Below are 16,803 nucleotides of genomic sequence, written 5' to 3'. Positions count from 1 at the left end.
TTAAGAGTTAAGATCTATATTCAAATAATTGTCTCTTAGATTGTTATCAAAGTAGCTTGTATAATATAATGGACTATTGATGTTAGTCAACGATGAGATATGTGAACAAAGTTCTGGAATAGGACTTGGTAAATACTCCATATCAACATAGAGTAGTTATCACAGTATCAAGTCATATTAACAATTAATTCATATAGCATCAGGAAAAGGTGGAGAGTCAACATCATAGTTTTAATTTTATGACACTAGATTGCTTTTGCTTAGGTTTGCTTAGGCTACAACGTTTACTAATATCCTTATAATAGTAGCTACAGGCCGAATATGCTTCATGCTAAATAAGTTAATCACGCACGGTATTATATATGCTGTCTTTCTCACGTCTTCATCTTGATTTAAGTACTACGTATATATTCTGTAGTAAACAGGCACCTTATAAATGCAACAGATTAGATCAGATGGTTTCAATGCTTGGAATTGGTTTTCCAACTGAATGTATCTGTACAATTGTGTAGCATTATATGCTAAGTAGGTAATGTATTGTATATTGTATATCGTATAAAGCCTTCATATATTACTGCTTGATTGATCTCAGAGTCAGTATAATCTGATAAGTTATTAATCAAGAGGAGCTGAGATACGTATATATAATCCTTGATCAGAGTTATTCTTGAATCTTCATTTAATATTTTTATGGAAGATTTGATCAAAGAAGGGAGAGTAGCAGCGCAAGCATGTTTCAATTTCCACAATGTGTTAAAAATTTGACTTGATCAGGGCATGGGCCATGCTATTGAAAGTCCCCACACCTCACCAACACTTGAAATAAGCTTTATCATATCATATGTCTCTAACATTCCCCTCCATCTTTTAACTCTAGTAACAAACAAACTGTATTAACAGAATGCCCCCTCATTAACTCCATACCTTCCAATCTCCTCACAAACTACTCTTTCCTATATCTCACCTCAGTTCTACCTTCCTCCTCCTACATTTATCTCACAACAACCGCATGCAACTCGATTTTTACAAAACAGCGCAACCCATCCAGCTAATTGTCAGTTACATACAATTATATATATAAATACATTGTATCATTAAACATATTATAAAAGGAACTGACCGATATGATTGAGTTTTAGAATATTAATCGTATTATGCTACAAATCGTATGTCATATGTGGAAACCACCTGCCTGACTATCAAAGATGAGCTGAAAAAAGAAAATTCTGTAACAAAAAAGGACTAAAAATTAAGAGTTTATGTAGTATCAGAAATCAAAAGAGCATCCCAGATGGAATCCATATCCAAGGACGGCATTTTACTTAACTGGACACCGTGTGCATCAACACTATGGTCACATGAAGCTTCACTGCTTCTCATCAATTTGTTACCATCAATCATCTCAGATGTTCCTACTACTCTGCCATCCAACTCAAATTGCCACTCTTTCCTCACTGAAAGTTGTCTGCTGCTACTTATTGAATCTGGATCAGCCAAGTTATTCATTAGCAAGGATGACGCTGGAAGAAGATCAACAGATTTCTTTAGTCCACCTTGCTGGGATATTGCTTGTATCTTTGCTTCAAGAAGTGCAGCTGTTGCTCCATTTAAGGAGTTCACCTTAAGTAGATGCTTCTGATCCGGAAAATTCAGATGCGCATATTCTCCCCTCAGCATATAAGCTGCAGTATCATAAGCAAAAGCAGCCTCCTCGGCTGTGTCAAAAGTCCCCAGCCACACCCTTGTCCTGTTTCTAGGTAATCTGATCTCTGCCACCCACTTTCCCCAGTGCCTTTGCCTTACTCCCCTATACAACTTCCCCGATGTTGTTGTTGATGATGATGAGCTCTTGTGAGGGTGGAGCAAGGCCTGTAGCCTTCTCCCGCTGGACTTCTTCATTGCCTGTGTCTTGGTAGGACTGAGCCTAAACTCAGTACTGACTACTTTTGATGACAAATCCTCACTCATTCTCAGCCATCGATTATGTCCAGCAGGTAGGTATTGACTTTGGCCACACTGTAGCAATGGATCAGACAATACAGCATCTTGGGAGCTACTTCCAACTGTTTCCACCCTGCTGAGGTAGGGTTCCATAATCTTCGCTTCCTTTGAAAACAAGGTTAAATCAGAGAGGTTAATATGGGCTGCAGAAACAGAATGAGATGGTTCAGATGATGTTTGAGGAAGTCTGGACTGAGTCAGCTTATCTGCAGGTGCAGAAGACTTGAAGAAATTGACAAAAGTAGAGGCTCTCGGAAATGTAAAATCAAGGGCAGAACCTTGTTGGGTGACAGTAGTAGTAGTTTTATTGTTATGTTCAGGGATCATATAACCAGAAGTTGAAGAAGAAGGCTCAGAAAGGCGGGTAGAAGTTAGTCTATCGAAAAAGGGTAATGATCTGAATTCTATTCTACCATCATCGGATCCATTATTATGATCATGAAAACTAGCACCCCACAGATGAGTATTATTAAAAGACTTTGATACATCTTCAACAGGAAAGTGAGATGGCATCTTTCGCTGCTGCATGAAGGTTTCCAACTCGGAACAATGATCCTCCATACAGCAAGAAATATTTGTTGTTGAAGGAGGAGAAGAGGAGGAGTGGGATTGTTCTCTAAGAAAAAAATTGAAAGACAGACAAAGAATAAAGAGAGAATAAAGGGAAGGGAGGCAAGTATGCTATATATTACTAAAAAAGAAATGCAGTCAGCCTAAAAAGCACTTCTCATAAGACAAGAATCAGTTGAGAATAATTATAAAAATTCAGAGAACCTACTTTTTTGTATACACATAGAAAAGAGGCGGGTTTATATATGAGCCAGATCTATGAATTGAAAAGGCTCCATCATCATCATCATCAACCTTGCAAATGTAGTGTTGGACGAAGTCGTACGTGCCAGCCATATTCGATGTCCCTATCTACAACCAATAGGGAGGTGACAACTCATTTCTTTATAGCTTACTTGTCCTAGCATGTTAAGCTGATGGCTGCATATTCTTTCTTGAAAGCGACTAAAACAACCTCAAACCCATTATATTTTTATAAATTTACAATATCAATTCCATGGCTAAATATACAAGTATATTAATTTCCCTTTTTGCTCCAAAGTTTATACTCCATTTATCAAGCATTAGCTACCATGTGGGTTATTCCAAACATCCACATGTGATCTCACTACATACACTTTTTAAATTTTTGCTTTCATCAATTATGTTGCTGTTTTGCTCTTTTATTATCAATAAGCGGAAGAGCTTTTTTTACATCTTAATCAATAATAATTATAGTACAACATTAAGCATCCAAAAAGCTCATTAATTTACTTGTCCAAAGTTTCAAGGGCACTTTTTAGTTAGCTGATTAGTTTTTTAATTTCTTCCCCCACCAAATTCGCGGGTCCTAAAAAATGACACCCTGCCAATAATAGCTCGCTCCTGCAGAACAGCTAAAAGTATCATATAAATATAGCAAGTCATACAATTGTAAAGAGGAGACATAATATTTTAAGTAATCAGTTATCAAAAAAAAAAAAAAAAAAAAGAATTAGACCTTATGAGGATGCAAAACAAAGAGGATTTGTTAATATTATCACTCAAAACCATCATTAGCTTTGGACTCATTATATAATATATAGGAAACTAAGGAATTTTGCTCTACAAGCATGACCAAATCATTGCAGATGTCAATACTTAATTATTTGGTTACCCTTAATAGCCTCAATTAAGACATTATGTTATTCCTTAATTAGCCTGTCCTTCTGGCACTCTGCCTCTTGAGATGGGTGGTGAGACAATCTGGACCTCTCTAAGTAAGATAATTTAGAATAACAAAGGTGGAAAGTTAGGTTAAAAACCCACAGCACGACGTTTCCTAATTTGGTCCCAATCCCATAATCATCCTAATAATCATTGGAATTTGCATACACGAGGACACTTCCATCTCGAGTTTGCAGTAAATAGTAAGCCACCTCTTTCCTTCCGCCACAAACTTATTTCTCAAGTCTAATTCCCTGATCTGCCTTGGTGCTTATACTGGTTGATATAATAGTACATTTGACAGATAAGTGATTCATCAACCAACAACAGTACGTATGAATGTATGATTTTATTAATCTGCTCTATTTCACTTGCATCAAAGCAAGCTATAATGCTCATTTCTGTCTAAATTGGCATCAAATGAACTAGATGACATAACTCCAACTCTAACCTCCACACATCTAGAAGAGTGAAGCATATAGTGGTCAAGAGAAACTGGTTAAAACAAGAAAGTTCAAGTCTGATATTGGTTACATGCGTGAATATGCAATGCATGCATTATATAACAGTCTTGTAAATGAGGACAGTACAAGCTGATGCTTAAGATCAGAGTTTGGTTTAGGAAGAAATACTATGTTTTGAGGTGACAAATTTAACCATTTTTTTTTTTCAATACTGTAGTTGGTTGCTGACTTGCCGTGTTATTATTATATTACGCTGCACATGGACATGATTAAATAATAAGCCGGGGATTTAATTTGTATTATTTAAATTTCCCCTTAATTACTTTATTTTGCATTTTTCTTGAATCTTGATTAAGACTTCAGAAAAGTATGGACAAATTAATTATTCCTCTGTATTGCTTTGAATTGGCTTCGTATCTCCTTTCCTTAAATATATAACTAAACTGCTAAATTTTTCCTTTTTATTTTTGGGGCGATGACTTAACTGCTAACATTAAAATGCATGGTTCTTCACTAATCAATGTTATTGTGTTTGATCATATATGCATACTCCCTCTGTTTTCCCACATCTTTATAGCCCGTTTGTGTGATGCTATATTACTTGTGGACAATAATTTTATACTTGTGTGTAGCTTTGTTAAGGTTATGTTAATAAGTATGTTTTGAATATTATACTTTCCTCCTAATTTTAATTAATACAAGTATAATACTAACATTACGCTTTTTACAGGTAAGTAATTTATTGCTCCCTCCATTGGATAAACTTCTTTAATAAGGATGACATTTCTACATGTAAACAATAGTAATTAGCAGATAAAGGAGCATTAATATAATGTTTGATCGTGTTATTTAGTGGAGATGAAGGCTTTTGTGGGGGGTGCTAGGTTGGCTACCACACGCGTCAAGTCGTATTTTAAGTTGTGTAGGAGTTTGCTGGAAAAGCTGGCTTATTATAATGGCCATCTTGGAGCAGTAATCCTCTACGGAGTAATTGTTAAACATTATGCCAAATTACCACACTTTAAGCGTAACTGTTATTTTCAATTCAAATTTTCCCATCTATCAAGTGTTTATTCAGTATCAACTGTTAAACCTCAAAGAACAATGCTAGCTACAGTACACTCATAAAAGCAAAGTATAGAGTTGCAAGTTAGAGATTATTTCCAACACACGCCGCCAGCAACTAACATGTGCTCATATAAATAAGGAATGGCATGACATTATATTGCTCCAGCACCATAACAGAATAACAGCCACACAAATTTATCGCATCCACTCTTGTCTATAACGCTCAAGTGCATTCCCTCGAGTAGGAAGGGGGATAATACACAAGGAAGAAAAACTAACACTCAGATATTTTCTTGTAAAAAAGTATCCTATAGGCATGAGCTTAAAAACTATGGATCAGAGTGTATTCTGAGAGGTTATAATGCGGGAACTTTTTAAGTAATTTCGAAACATCTCCAACAGTTTGGCCAAAATACGGCCATAATCAGAACAAATAGCAGCTCTGAACTTGCCAAATACACTGAACAGGAATATATCCCGTTGGCCTTTTATTAACCTCTGCGCAGGCAAGATATATAAACTAATGAAAACATAACAGAATGAGCTACAAGATTACAAAAACAGAAAAAAGGCAGCAAATTATTGTGGCATCAAACTAATAAACGCACACCACTTACAGCTTTATTCCACTTTTATAATACAATGTCTCCACACTACCCATTGATCACTAACTTGATCTTAAGACATTCTTTATTCCTCTCCAAAATTTTCCAAATTTCTACGGAGTGTAGGCACATTAAAAACCCCAGATTTGAACAATTCATCACACTTCATCATGCCATACCAATTTTGTATTACCTATATCCTCTAGTCCTCTACTATGAAACTCAGTTTTAACTGACATCACCATATATCGGTAAATACTGCATAATGTCCACCAAATCTAAGCAACTTGCAGTTACTATGACCTAGTATTTACTGCAATTATCAATCCAATTTTGTTCTCTCCGAACTCCAAAAGACAAGAATTACAAGATACTGACCATCCTCACAAATCTTACCCTCACATTAATGTATTTATATGCCTTACCAATCTGACTATATCATGCTAATAACTAAGATTTAATAACAATTCTGCACCCAAGGTAAAAACACACACACACCTACTACTTGTATACTTGTATATGTTTGACTTCAACTTGCCAAAAAGGCCACAATATTCCTTACAGATAACTCTCCTGAAATTCACAGAAAAAGATTAGCAGAGATAATTCAGGAACTTGAAACTCAAAATTAGATGTCATGGAAAAGAACAGTCCAAGCAGCTCCAGACATAGCAAAGTTCCTTATGTCAAACAGATCATAACTAGCACTTAATGACATGTAAAGTGGACATGAACAAGGACAAATATATGCAGCAACCTTAAAACATAGGCACAAGTATTGGTACAAAATATAAAATCCTTTCCCTTTCATCTAGCTGCTCCTGAACTTTATAACAACAGCTAACTAAGTAGTATATGTTTAGTGGCCATATTTATTTTCCCAACCCATGTGCTTTAACAGGATAACATTGTTTACATACATCACGCCTCCAAAGTGACAAACAAGTTCTTCCTACCAACAATATATTAAGCAGCAAAAACACCAAACTCCACTAGTCGTGACTCGTGACCACTTATTAGACAGTTGCTTAATTAATTTCATTGACTTATTGCAGATAAACTGAATTAACAACCAATAAAGTCGAGTGGAACTAACAGTATAAGCTAAATCCATTCGCCTATGAAGTTTTCAAGGCTACAGTTTGCTGAGAAATATGAGATCCAAAGAGGTGCTTCTTTCAAAACTACTTGCAGAGGTGATGAATATAAGCTAAAGTCAGGGATAAATGATAGATAATACATATGAACTTAAAATTGAGGAAAACTGATAGATACTTGCCTCCCCATAAAAAAGAATGACCTAATTCTTAAATATTTCATCTCCTCACCTCACACTAAACTCCACAACAAAACACAACAGAGCATTCAGTTATTCATAATTAGGAAAACCGTTACAATCAAGTCACTGCATCATATTTCCACTATCCATTCTGTTTTCTAAATTAAGTGCGTAGATAGAACTAAAATATTGAAGTAGTAATTAGTTATATGCATTCCACACGTTATATGATGTTTCAAGTTATTTTTCTTTATATATAATGTCATTATGCAAACCAATTAATTATTTAGTAGATTACATTTCTCCCTTTGGATCCTCAGTTGACTTCAATCATAACATTAGACACAAACAAAATAGTGCCATGATTGCTAAATACAAACAGAGTGTGAGGTGAAGAAGAGGGGGACAAGTATCCAAAAAGGTTTTTATTATAGAATAACTAGTATTGGTACCAAATGAAAATAAGCAACTTTGGCAAGAATTCTTCACAATTCTCTAAATTCTTCTCAAAGCTCAGAATAGTAAGTGGTTTATCCTTGAACTTTGCTACCTCTTAGATAAAGCACCGGGCTAAGGCATTAAAAATTTCAAAAGAAAATCTCTACAGAATTTTCTATCTTATCTCAAGCTTCTGCTCCTTGATGCTATAATTCCTTGCAAAATAAGCATACCTAGACTTTTCAGGCAGAGTGACTGAGTGAGAGAAACATTCTTCCCTAGAGTTTCACATCATTACATGCCTAGGATTTCTCATGATCAACATCTTCAATACAACACCAAATCTGACAATCTCTAACCATCCACCTTCACTAACCACACGATCACACCCAAAAAAAAAAAAAAACAACTTGTGCACTACTATACATATTGTAAGGGCAAGGGACAAGGGTATGAAATAAAGTTTCAATTTTTCTATTGATTTACACCCTATCAGCACTCCTTTGTACTTGAAGAAATATATGACCAACTCCACAGGACTCATGACATCCCACTGACCTGTGTCACCTACTCCTTACTTCATTTTTGTTACTTCCGCAAATCCAGATTCTATCACTGACCCCTTCAAAGGCTTCAACTGATACTGATGACCCAGAATTAAGGACTCACTGAATTTTAGGGCATAAAATTTCACTCAACCTAAAATCTCATCCATTGGAACTGCAAGGCAACACGCCATCAGACTTAGGTCCAACTTTCAGAATCACAAGAGCCAGCAGCTTTTTTTGTCCATATAAAGGTTTACACCCCATTTACATACCCAGCAGTATAACCTGGTTGCTTGGCTACAGTTGCTCAGCTTTTGCAGAGCACGATATTAAGTGATCATGGCCCTTTGCTCCTTCTCTTGGGTATGCATCAGTTGATAGCTAAATTGAGTCTGCTTATGTGGGTCCCCCAATCCTTCTGTACCACAATTCTACTATTAGTAAGCAAGCAATCCAATAGCTCCATCACAAGTGGTAAAATATTTAAAAACACTTGACTCCCCGTTCTCCGCCAAGGAAAGGCAGCAAGAGTAAGTGCAAGGAGCTAAGACTATATGGCTCTGCATTACAACCTAGTTTTGCAATTCCCTAGCAAAGTTAATTAGCAAAATGCAACTATTTGGTTCATCAATAGGGATTTTTACAAGAGAAACTATATGCTAACTAATAATGCTAATGAAACATATTTTTAAAAGTTGGATATTACTAAGTGATACTGACCAATAGTCAAACTTGGCAAAAAGCTAGACCTCCAAATTCACTAAATGCTACCCAAAATAAAAACATACAGAATAATTCCAAGGGCTGTTTGAGTGTTTGGTTTACTATGTCCGGAATCTGAGATTGGGTTTGGAATAATAAAAACTAGATTGATGTGGAAGAAATGGAGCCAAACCTATCCCAACAAACCACTACTCATCTTCCCATGCAATAGTACCTCTCAGTTTCTCAAACGGTTTGAAATTGAAATATCAAATTCAAAGAAAAGGAAAAGAAAAGGTATACATACATTCCCCTTTTCTACTACAGAATTGGAACTTTGTGAGAATAAATCAAAGCAAAGAAAACAATTTTGCACCATTCCTCCAAACCTTACAACCAAGTCCCATAGTTTCTATGGCCTCCACCTAAAATAATACTTCCTCCGTTCTGTTAATATTGCAACAATGGACTTTTTGCACTATTCATCACTCTTGTTTGACCATATAATATGATTTATACGTTAAGCAAAATATAATCATCTGGGATCTTGTTGGATTCGTCTCATAAAATACTTTTACAATATCAACTTTTTATAATTTTTACTCTTACACAATTATAGATATTTAGCATATAAAATGTGAGTTGGGATGCGTAATTTTCTCCTTGTTGCAATATTAATAGAACGGAGGAAGTAGTAATCAACAAAAAAGAGAATACCTAACAACTTCATGCAACAGCACTATCACACAAATCAGCAGCCAAATGCCCCACTGTACATTGAAAGCACTCTTAAACTCATCAGTAGTTAGCCACAATAAAGGCTGCACGCTAAAGAGAAGCACGGAATACTTAAACTCACATAACCAAACAGGTGTTTTTCAGAATTTCAGGTAAAGACTCCTCACCTCAATACCTTAGATAATTCAATTAGGGGGTGTTTGGTTCAAATAGCTAGAGTGGAATGGTATAAAAATGAAAATCCCAAGGGTATAGCTTGGTGTGAAGTGTATACCACGCCACCAATTTCTTATCATGAGATGACTATGAGCCCTCATCCTAGTCTACTACATCAGATTAGACAAGCTAGAAAGTCGGCGTCTTTATGGACAAACATCACCTCTATAAGGACCAAGAGGAATTATAAAGCCAAGCTCATACATATAAATTTCACCTCCAGCTTTCCTATAAAACAAATACACAAGATAATCTCTTTTATATCAGCACCACTGATGTACCTATCTACTTGAATAAGCATGGCCTTAAAATTTGGAATGCACCAAGAAATCTATCATGAACATAACAAATTGGAGGTGAAACGTTCAATTGTCACAAAGAAACAGATTGGCAGACATAGAATTGTTCAGAGCCTCAGACATAAAAGCTATTCCCTTTACTTTAAAATTCTAAAAGAGCCCAAAACTTATCTGTAATATGATTTATAGTTGCCATAAATATAATTCATCTGCTTCAGTTAAGAATTATTGTATAAAAAAAAAATAATGGAATATTTCTAAACTAAAAAATCATTGGAGAAGCTAATAAAGACTACAAAAAGGAAGTTGATGAGAGGTTTACTTTTGAATTGTAATGGAAATAGCAATTAAAGCATTGTTCGAACTACCACTCTATAATGGCACAATAGAGTGTGAATATAGTAGAAGTAGCAATTAAAAAAGATAAGAGTACACACGAGGAATCGTTATTAGAAAACCACGAACACAAGAGAACATACTTAACTGAGAATCCTTGATTGATTGAAAAAACAGGACATGACATAGAGAGTATGAATTTATTATTATAGTTATAATAAAGAGTAGTAATAAGGGATTATTATAATAGGGTGTTATTTGTTGGTGGTGGTACCTCCACCACTAGTTTGGCCGCCACCGGAGGCCTTCTTGGCCGTCTTCTCTTGAAGTGCCTTTGCATCCCTACATCAGACATCACCAACCCAAATCAATAATCAAATCACAAACTGGAATTTGAAAATAATTATAAAAAAAAAAAAAAAGAAGAAACCTTTCGCGGCGTTGCTCGGGAGTGAGGCCATCATTCTTGCCACCCTTCTTACCGGCGCCGCCGCGTGACTGAGCTCTTTCACGATCTTTTTCTCTCTGGTTACCACGTTCAAACTATTTTCTTAAGGAAACACAGAAATACAAATCCCATTCCTTCATACAATCATTAATTTAATAGTAAAACAGAATAAAATCAAGGATATGAGTCATTGTATCAGCAGCAAAGAAGGCGATTAGGAGGAAAGTGAGAGAACCTGCAACAAACTATTTAACCAAATTACAAATCCACAAAACAAAGGAAGGAGAGACAAATTCAGGAATTTTACCCCTTACAATTTACAATTCAGGAGATCCAATCCAATCCTCCTCCTCTGCTTTTTAGACTTGATGCTGCTGATTTATTCCCAGCCGTCTTTGCTTTTCATGTCCTCCTTTATTCTTCTTCTTTTTTTTTTTTTTTTTTGAGTTGTTTCCATTGAGTCCCTCAACTTTTTTAAGTGTTGCATTTTAGTCCCTCTACCACTAATGACTCAATGACTAAACGATTCAAGTAGCAATTACAAGTACTTTTTATCAACAGTGAGTCATAAAGGCGCCCGGTAACAAATTTCGTATCTCAAATGGCAATGTTATAATTTTGAGCAACTTTTTTTTTTATTGTTTTAATGCTTTTACAAAAACTAAGGGTTTGTTCACATTTATTGAACAAAACTAAACTAAATGGAGTTAAACTGAACTGAACTGAGCTGATTGGAACTGAAGTGAATATTAATGAGAGAAGGAAATTAGGAGTTGAACTGAACTTAACTGATTGGAGCTAAACTGAACTGAACTGAAATTAAGCTGAAGTGAACAGACCCTAATCATCAAACTACCATTTCTTCGACCTCCCTTTTTTCATTCTCAATATCGATAGCAGACGAATGCAGACAACCACAACAAACGCTAGGCCTAATACCACAACAAACCTCAACACTACCATTTTTGGATTTAATGAAAAATCCTAAGAAAAATATACTCCCTCCGTCCCAATATATAGTTCTTGTCTGTGTTTTTTCACGGTATTTAAGAGATATGAGGAGAAACTGGATTAAATACATTAATAAAAGTGAAAAGTACAATTATAAACAAAAGTTAAAGAGAAAAAGTAGAAAAAAAATATAAGATATGTGCAAAATTCAAGGGTAATGTAGGAAGTACGATGTATATAGTAAAAAAATGAGGGGTATTTACGTACTATCCAAAAATAGAAACATGAACAATATTTTGGATTTCAAAATAAGAAAACATAAACTATATTGTGGGACAGAAAGAGTATTAATTAAGGGCTTGATTGACCCTAAATGGTGGGTGTTTGTCTTTCTCCATTAATTTCTTCAACCTCCATTGTTGAGGAGATAGATAACCCCCGTTTAACGTCTTCCAAGCCAAATATAAGTAAAATATGTTTGTAATCCTAGTAGTTTGCGTGAAAAGACTAAACTATAAAGTACCCATTTGAGAAACAGATTTTGTTTCTCAAGTTGAGAAACTTGAAATTTCTTGAGTCAACAAAGTTTATAGACTTCTTTGTTGAGCAGGCAAAGTTTAGTGTCTTTTTCCATTGCTGACTATGCTATAGTTTAGTGACTTTCTTGCTAACATGGACAAATATATATGACAAGAAAAATATATCGGTTAAAAGTTTAGGGGTTTTGCATTATATTGTTCAATTGTAATTTTTTTTTTAAAAGCAATTGTAGAATTGTAATTAGTAGTAAAGCAATTAATGTTTTAAAATAAACAAAAATCCGTATATAGTCAAATAGATTTGCAATAAACAATAAAGCATTAATTCACATTTGCTACAATATTATCGATTTAACACTAGATTTTTGCTACAATAATTAATTCAAATCTCATATTGTCCTACAAATATGATACAATTACTAATATAATTTATGGATTGTTTATGGTTCTATTCAGTGGCGTATCCAGGAATTCCGAACTGTGGGTTCGGAATCTTAAAAAACAAACGATGCTCATATATTAATTAAATATTCAATATATAAGTTCAAATTTTATATTACAAATAGATGGATTAAACAGTTATAAAATAATAAATGAAAAAAAAAACCTACAAAAGCATTCTTCGGGTTTTATACTTTTAAAGCGTGCTAAAACATTACTACTTCTATAAATGATATATCTATAATTATATTGCAAAAAATCAATATTACACGAAAAACAAAAATCCCAAGTCCCCAATAAACACAAATTTGATAATGAAATTTTTTTCTAATTATCAATTAAAAGACCAAGTAAAAATTTTAAATTCTAAGTTTCTAAATTCAATTTGTACGTCAACAATATATCAAAACTAATTAAACAAATCAATAATTAATCTAATTATCACTAATTTACAAACAAATAATGATTTAAGAATTAAGAGGAGTAGAGGAATAAGAGGACTGTTGAAACTAATACGTACTAAAGGATAAAAACAATAATAATATTAGATAAGTATGAAGCAAATAAAATAAAGAACTCATAATATTTCTTCATGCTTAATTCACCAAATACAAGAGCCATTTATGTAGGCTAACAAACAACAAATAATAAGCTAAAAAACTGAAAGTATAATGCCATGTTTAACCCACTAAATAAACTCATTAACTTCTAAATTCATTTGACTCTCTAACTTAACAAAATGACCAACATACTACTCCTAAAATTATTGACCCAACTATGGACTAACTCATGAAGAACAACGGAAGATATCGAAAGGGGGAAAAAAAAAATGAGGGTGGTTGGTCTCGAACCCATGATCACGAGGAGCCTCGCTACTCTATTAGTCACTCCCTTACCAATGTGCCAGAGTTACATATTTGTTTATTTACTTCACAAAAATTTGTTTTAACCTTATTTTTTTTCCTTTTTTTTTAAAAAAAAATCAAAACTTATACCTAGATCCGCCCATGGTTCTATTGAATTATAAGATACACTCCGTATTATATAATGGACCGCTTGTGACTTTAGATTTGGATAAGTTGACCTATTATTGTCATTTGACTATCTATTACGAGGTCATTAAAAAAAGTTTAATTTATAGATCACTTCGAAAAGATTTGATGTATAATTATTTCTAAGCACATTACTTGTTTAACAATATTAGTGAAAGTGAGTTTCAACTTCTTCAGGGTAGTTAATTGTTGATGTGTATACTTGTATGTCATGAACTCATAATGTGGTAATATACTTCTCATTCGAATTCGATGTATACAAAAGAACTTACAAACAAACAAAGCAACAAACAAACTAAAAACGGAAACAAAGTAAATCACCATATGAGCCAAAGCAACTATAGACCTGGGAACTTTTGTATACATATAATTTACTATGCACCCTTTGTAATATTAGAGGAACAAAAAAGGATGACTTTTATTATAATTAGTACATATCACTAATTACAAAATTAAGGACATTTAGAGGTGCCTTTGCGTGTTTTCCAATTGTTGTAGCATGGACATTCTTCTTTATGGCCATACGTTCCAGATGGAACACATAAGCATTTAATACAACATATATAACAATATTTGATGCATGTATCGTATGCTGAAGCTAGTTCACACCTTCTTCCGCACTCATTTGGACATTCTGCATAATATTTAACTCTGTCAAAGCCACATAGTTATATTGGATATTTTACAATTTAAAACCTTTAAATTACATACTGTATAAAATAAAAATTAATCATATAGATATATAATACCTTCTATTGGGCAAGATCCTTCCTCACCAGCCTGAGGATATAAAATTTGAGTACCCAATTAATTACACAGTGGATTTTTAAAATGATACGTAGTAAAAAGAATAGAAATAGTACATATATGAAGTATTTTTAGCTAATAACTTTCATTTCTAGCGTAAACTAACATTTAATAGTCAATTGTATATATTGCTAATTTGTTACTAAATATTAATAAGATTTACTTGCATATATAATACGAGTATCTTATCAACATTCGCAAGTTTCTACAATCATTACAGATATAAATGGCACCCAACGAAACAAACATAAGGCACTACTACAAGCCTCATAATTCATAAACCATTTCAAATATGCCTAAGAGACCATATAAAATATGGTTTATATCTCAATGGTCTCTTAGGATTAGAAACCACACTTTTTTCTTGTTTCTTAGATCAAATAAAGGAACCAAACTTCTAAGAAAAGTGGTTTCTTAGGTCAAATACGAATTGAAGTATAAAATACTTGTATGAACTAACTTTAAACAATAGGAGATAAACAACTGAAAGCCTCTCTTTGAAAATAAAAAAACATATGATTATGAACAATTTATGTTCGGTAATCGTGTTGGCAAGACAAACGCAAACCCATGATTATGAACAATTTATGTTCGATGAACATGTTGGCAAGATCGACAAACACAAACACCAGAATTGTATGAGATGAGTCCAGTTCAAGGAGGAGGAATCAACTAACCTTTGAACTAATTACAAGTTGAAGGACAACGATGAGAAAAATGATGTAAGCCATAGGAGAATTACCCATAATTGCTCTCTTGAGCCTTGTCTACTTGAGAGTTAAGAAATTTGGATGCCAAAAGGATATAAGCATCTTTATACTCAAATGTAACTTATTATAATTACTAATGCTTGTCTAGTGTCTACTTGGTCTATGCGTGTTGAATCATAAATCTTACTCCTCATGCCACGTCTTATGTCTCATACAATTGAAAATTTTGAGTAATCTTTATAATATAAGAACAGAAAATAAAATAATGAACATCACGTTGTCATATATAATTACAACGCAAATGATTCCTTAAATGGTAAGAAATTTCCCTACAAAAAAAAAATGGTAAGAAATTAAAAATAGACCAACCAGCAAATCTATTTAAGATATTAATGTGTATCATAGAAGATAGAGGAAGAGATTTACAAAATATTAATTGAGGGGTTATAACATCGAGATATTTTAACAAAAAGAAGAATATTATAGTTTAGTGTAAGTTTAATTAGGAGTGTGAAACAAAAAACCATAACCGTTTACCGTATCCGTTAACCTATATGACCGACTCGTTTTATAGATTAATCAACCGTACCTTTAAAAATAAGCGATTATGATTAACTGAATCGGTAAATATAGCAGTTAATAGTTACGGTTACATACACTTTTGAGTAAACGGTTAACTGATAATGGTTAATCTTCCAATATATATATATATATATATATATATATATATATATATATATATATATATATATATATATATATATATATATATATATATATATATATATATATATATATATATATATATATATATATATATATATATATATATATATATAAATCTTTATCGGTTTGTAATTAACTAATTGGAGCTTATTATGGTTTATATATACGAAGTAATTCCTTTTTTTTTTGAAAGAAATATACGAATCAGAGTAATTCTGTATTAGAGCTAAAACTCTTGGAAAAGCAAAAAATATTGATCTAAGATTTAAAATATATTTAATGGCTAGCGGTTAAGAGGTAATTGTACTGTTAAGAAATAATTAATTGTTACAATTAACCATTTCTTAACAACACGGTTACGGTTTGTGTTTTTGAGTAACCTGTCTAACAATTAACCGTACCGTTAAGGTTAAACTATACGGTTAACATAATGTGAACAACCCTATGTATAACACTAAAGTTGAGTTAAATCAGACCATGAATTGGTAATAAGTTAACATAATGACACTTTTTTCTTATTTTCTATTTTGAAAAACCTGAAAATTAAAATTATATAAATAAATAATAAATTAAAAAAAAAAAAAAAAAAAAAAGATATCACTCAAGATAAGCAAAAACGAGGTGAATTAATCATACCCTAATTTATACTCGTATGATATTACAGTATATGGATCTGGTGA

At 33.2% G+C, this 16,803-nt stretch overlaps 1 protein-coding gene and 1 long non-coding RNA gene across 2 annotated transcripts; both read right to left on the bottom strand.

The window, feature by feature from the left end:
* Positions 1–1,183: 1,183 nt before the first annotated feature.
* LOC145631246 (ethylene-responsive transcription factor ERF062-like) lies at positions 1,184–2,741 on the bottom strand. Its single transcript, XM_081683336.1, has one exon. The coding sequence runs from the start codon at positions 2,560–2,562 to the stop codon at positions 1,258–1,260; it is 1,305 nt and encodes a 434-aa protein (XP_081539462.1). The 5' UTR covers positions 2,563–2,741; the 3' UTR covers positions 1,184–1,257.
* Positions 2,742–14,342: 11,601 nt separating this feature from the next.
* On the bottom strand, positions 14,343–15,446 carry LOC145631245 (uncharacterized). Its single transcript, XR_014112379.1, has 3 exons — positions 15,365–15,446; positions 14,630–14,660; positions 14,343–14,514 (listed from the first exon to the last, which is right to left on the bottom strand). It is a non-coding gene; the product is annotated as an uncharacterized LOC145631245 (long non-coding RNA).
* Positions 15,447–16,803: the final 1,357 nt, after the last annotated feature.

The sequence above is a fragment of the Chenopodium album genome, chromosome 5, assembly GCF_948465745.1.
Source record: "Chenopodium album chromosome 5, dcCheAlbu1.1, whole genome shotgun sequence".
NCBI lineage: Eukaryota > Viridiplantae > Streptophyta > Magnoliopsida > Caryophyllales > Amaranthaceae > Chenopodium > Chenopodium album.
The sequence above is the reverse complement of the archived record's forward strand: the minus strand, read 5'-3'. Positions and strand labels throughout refer to the sequence as shown.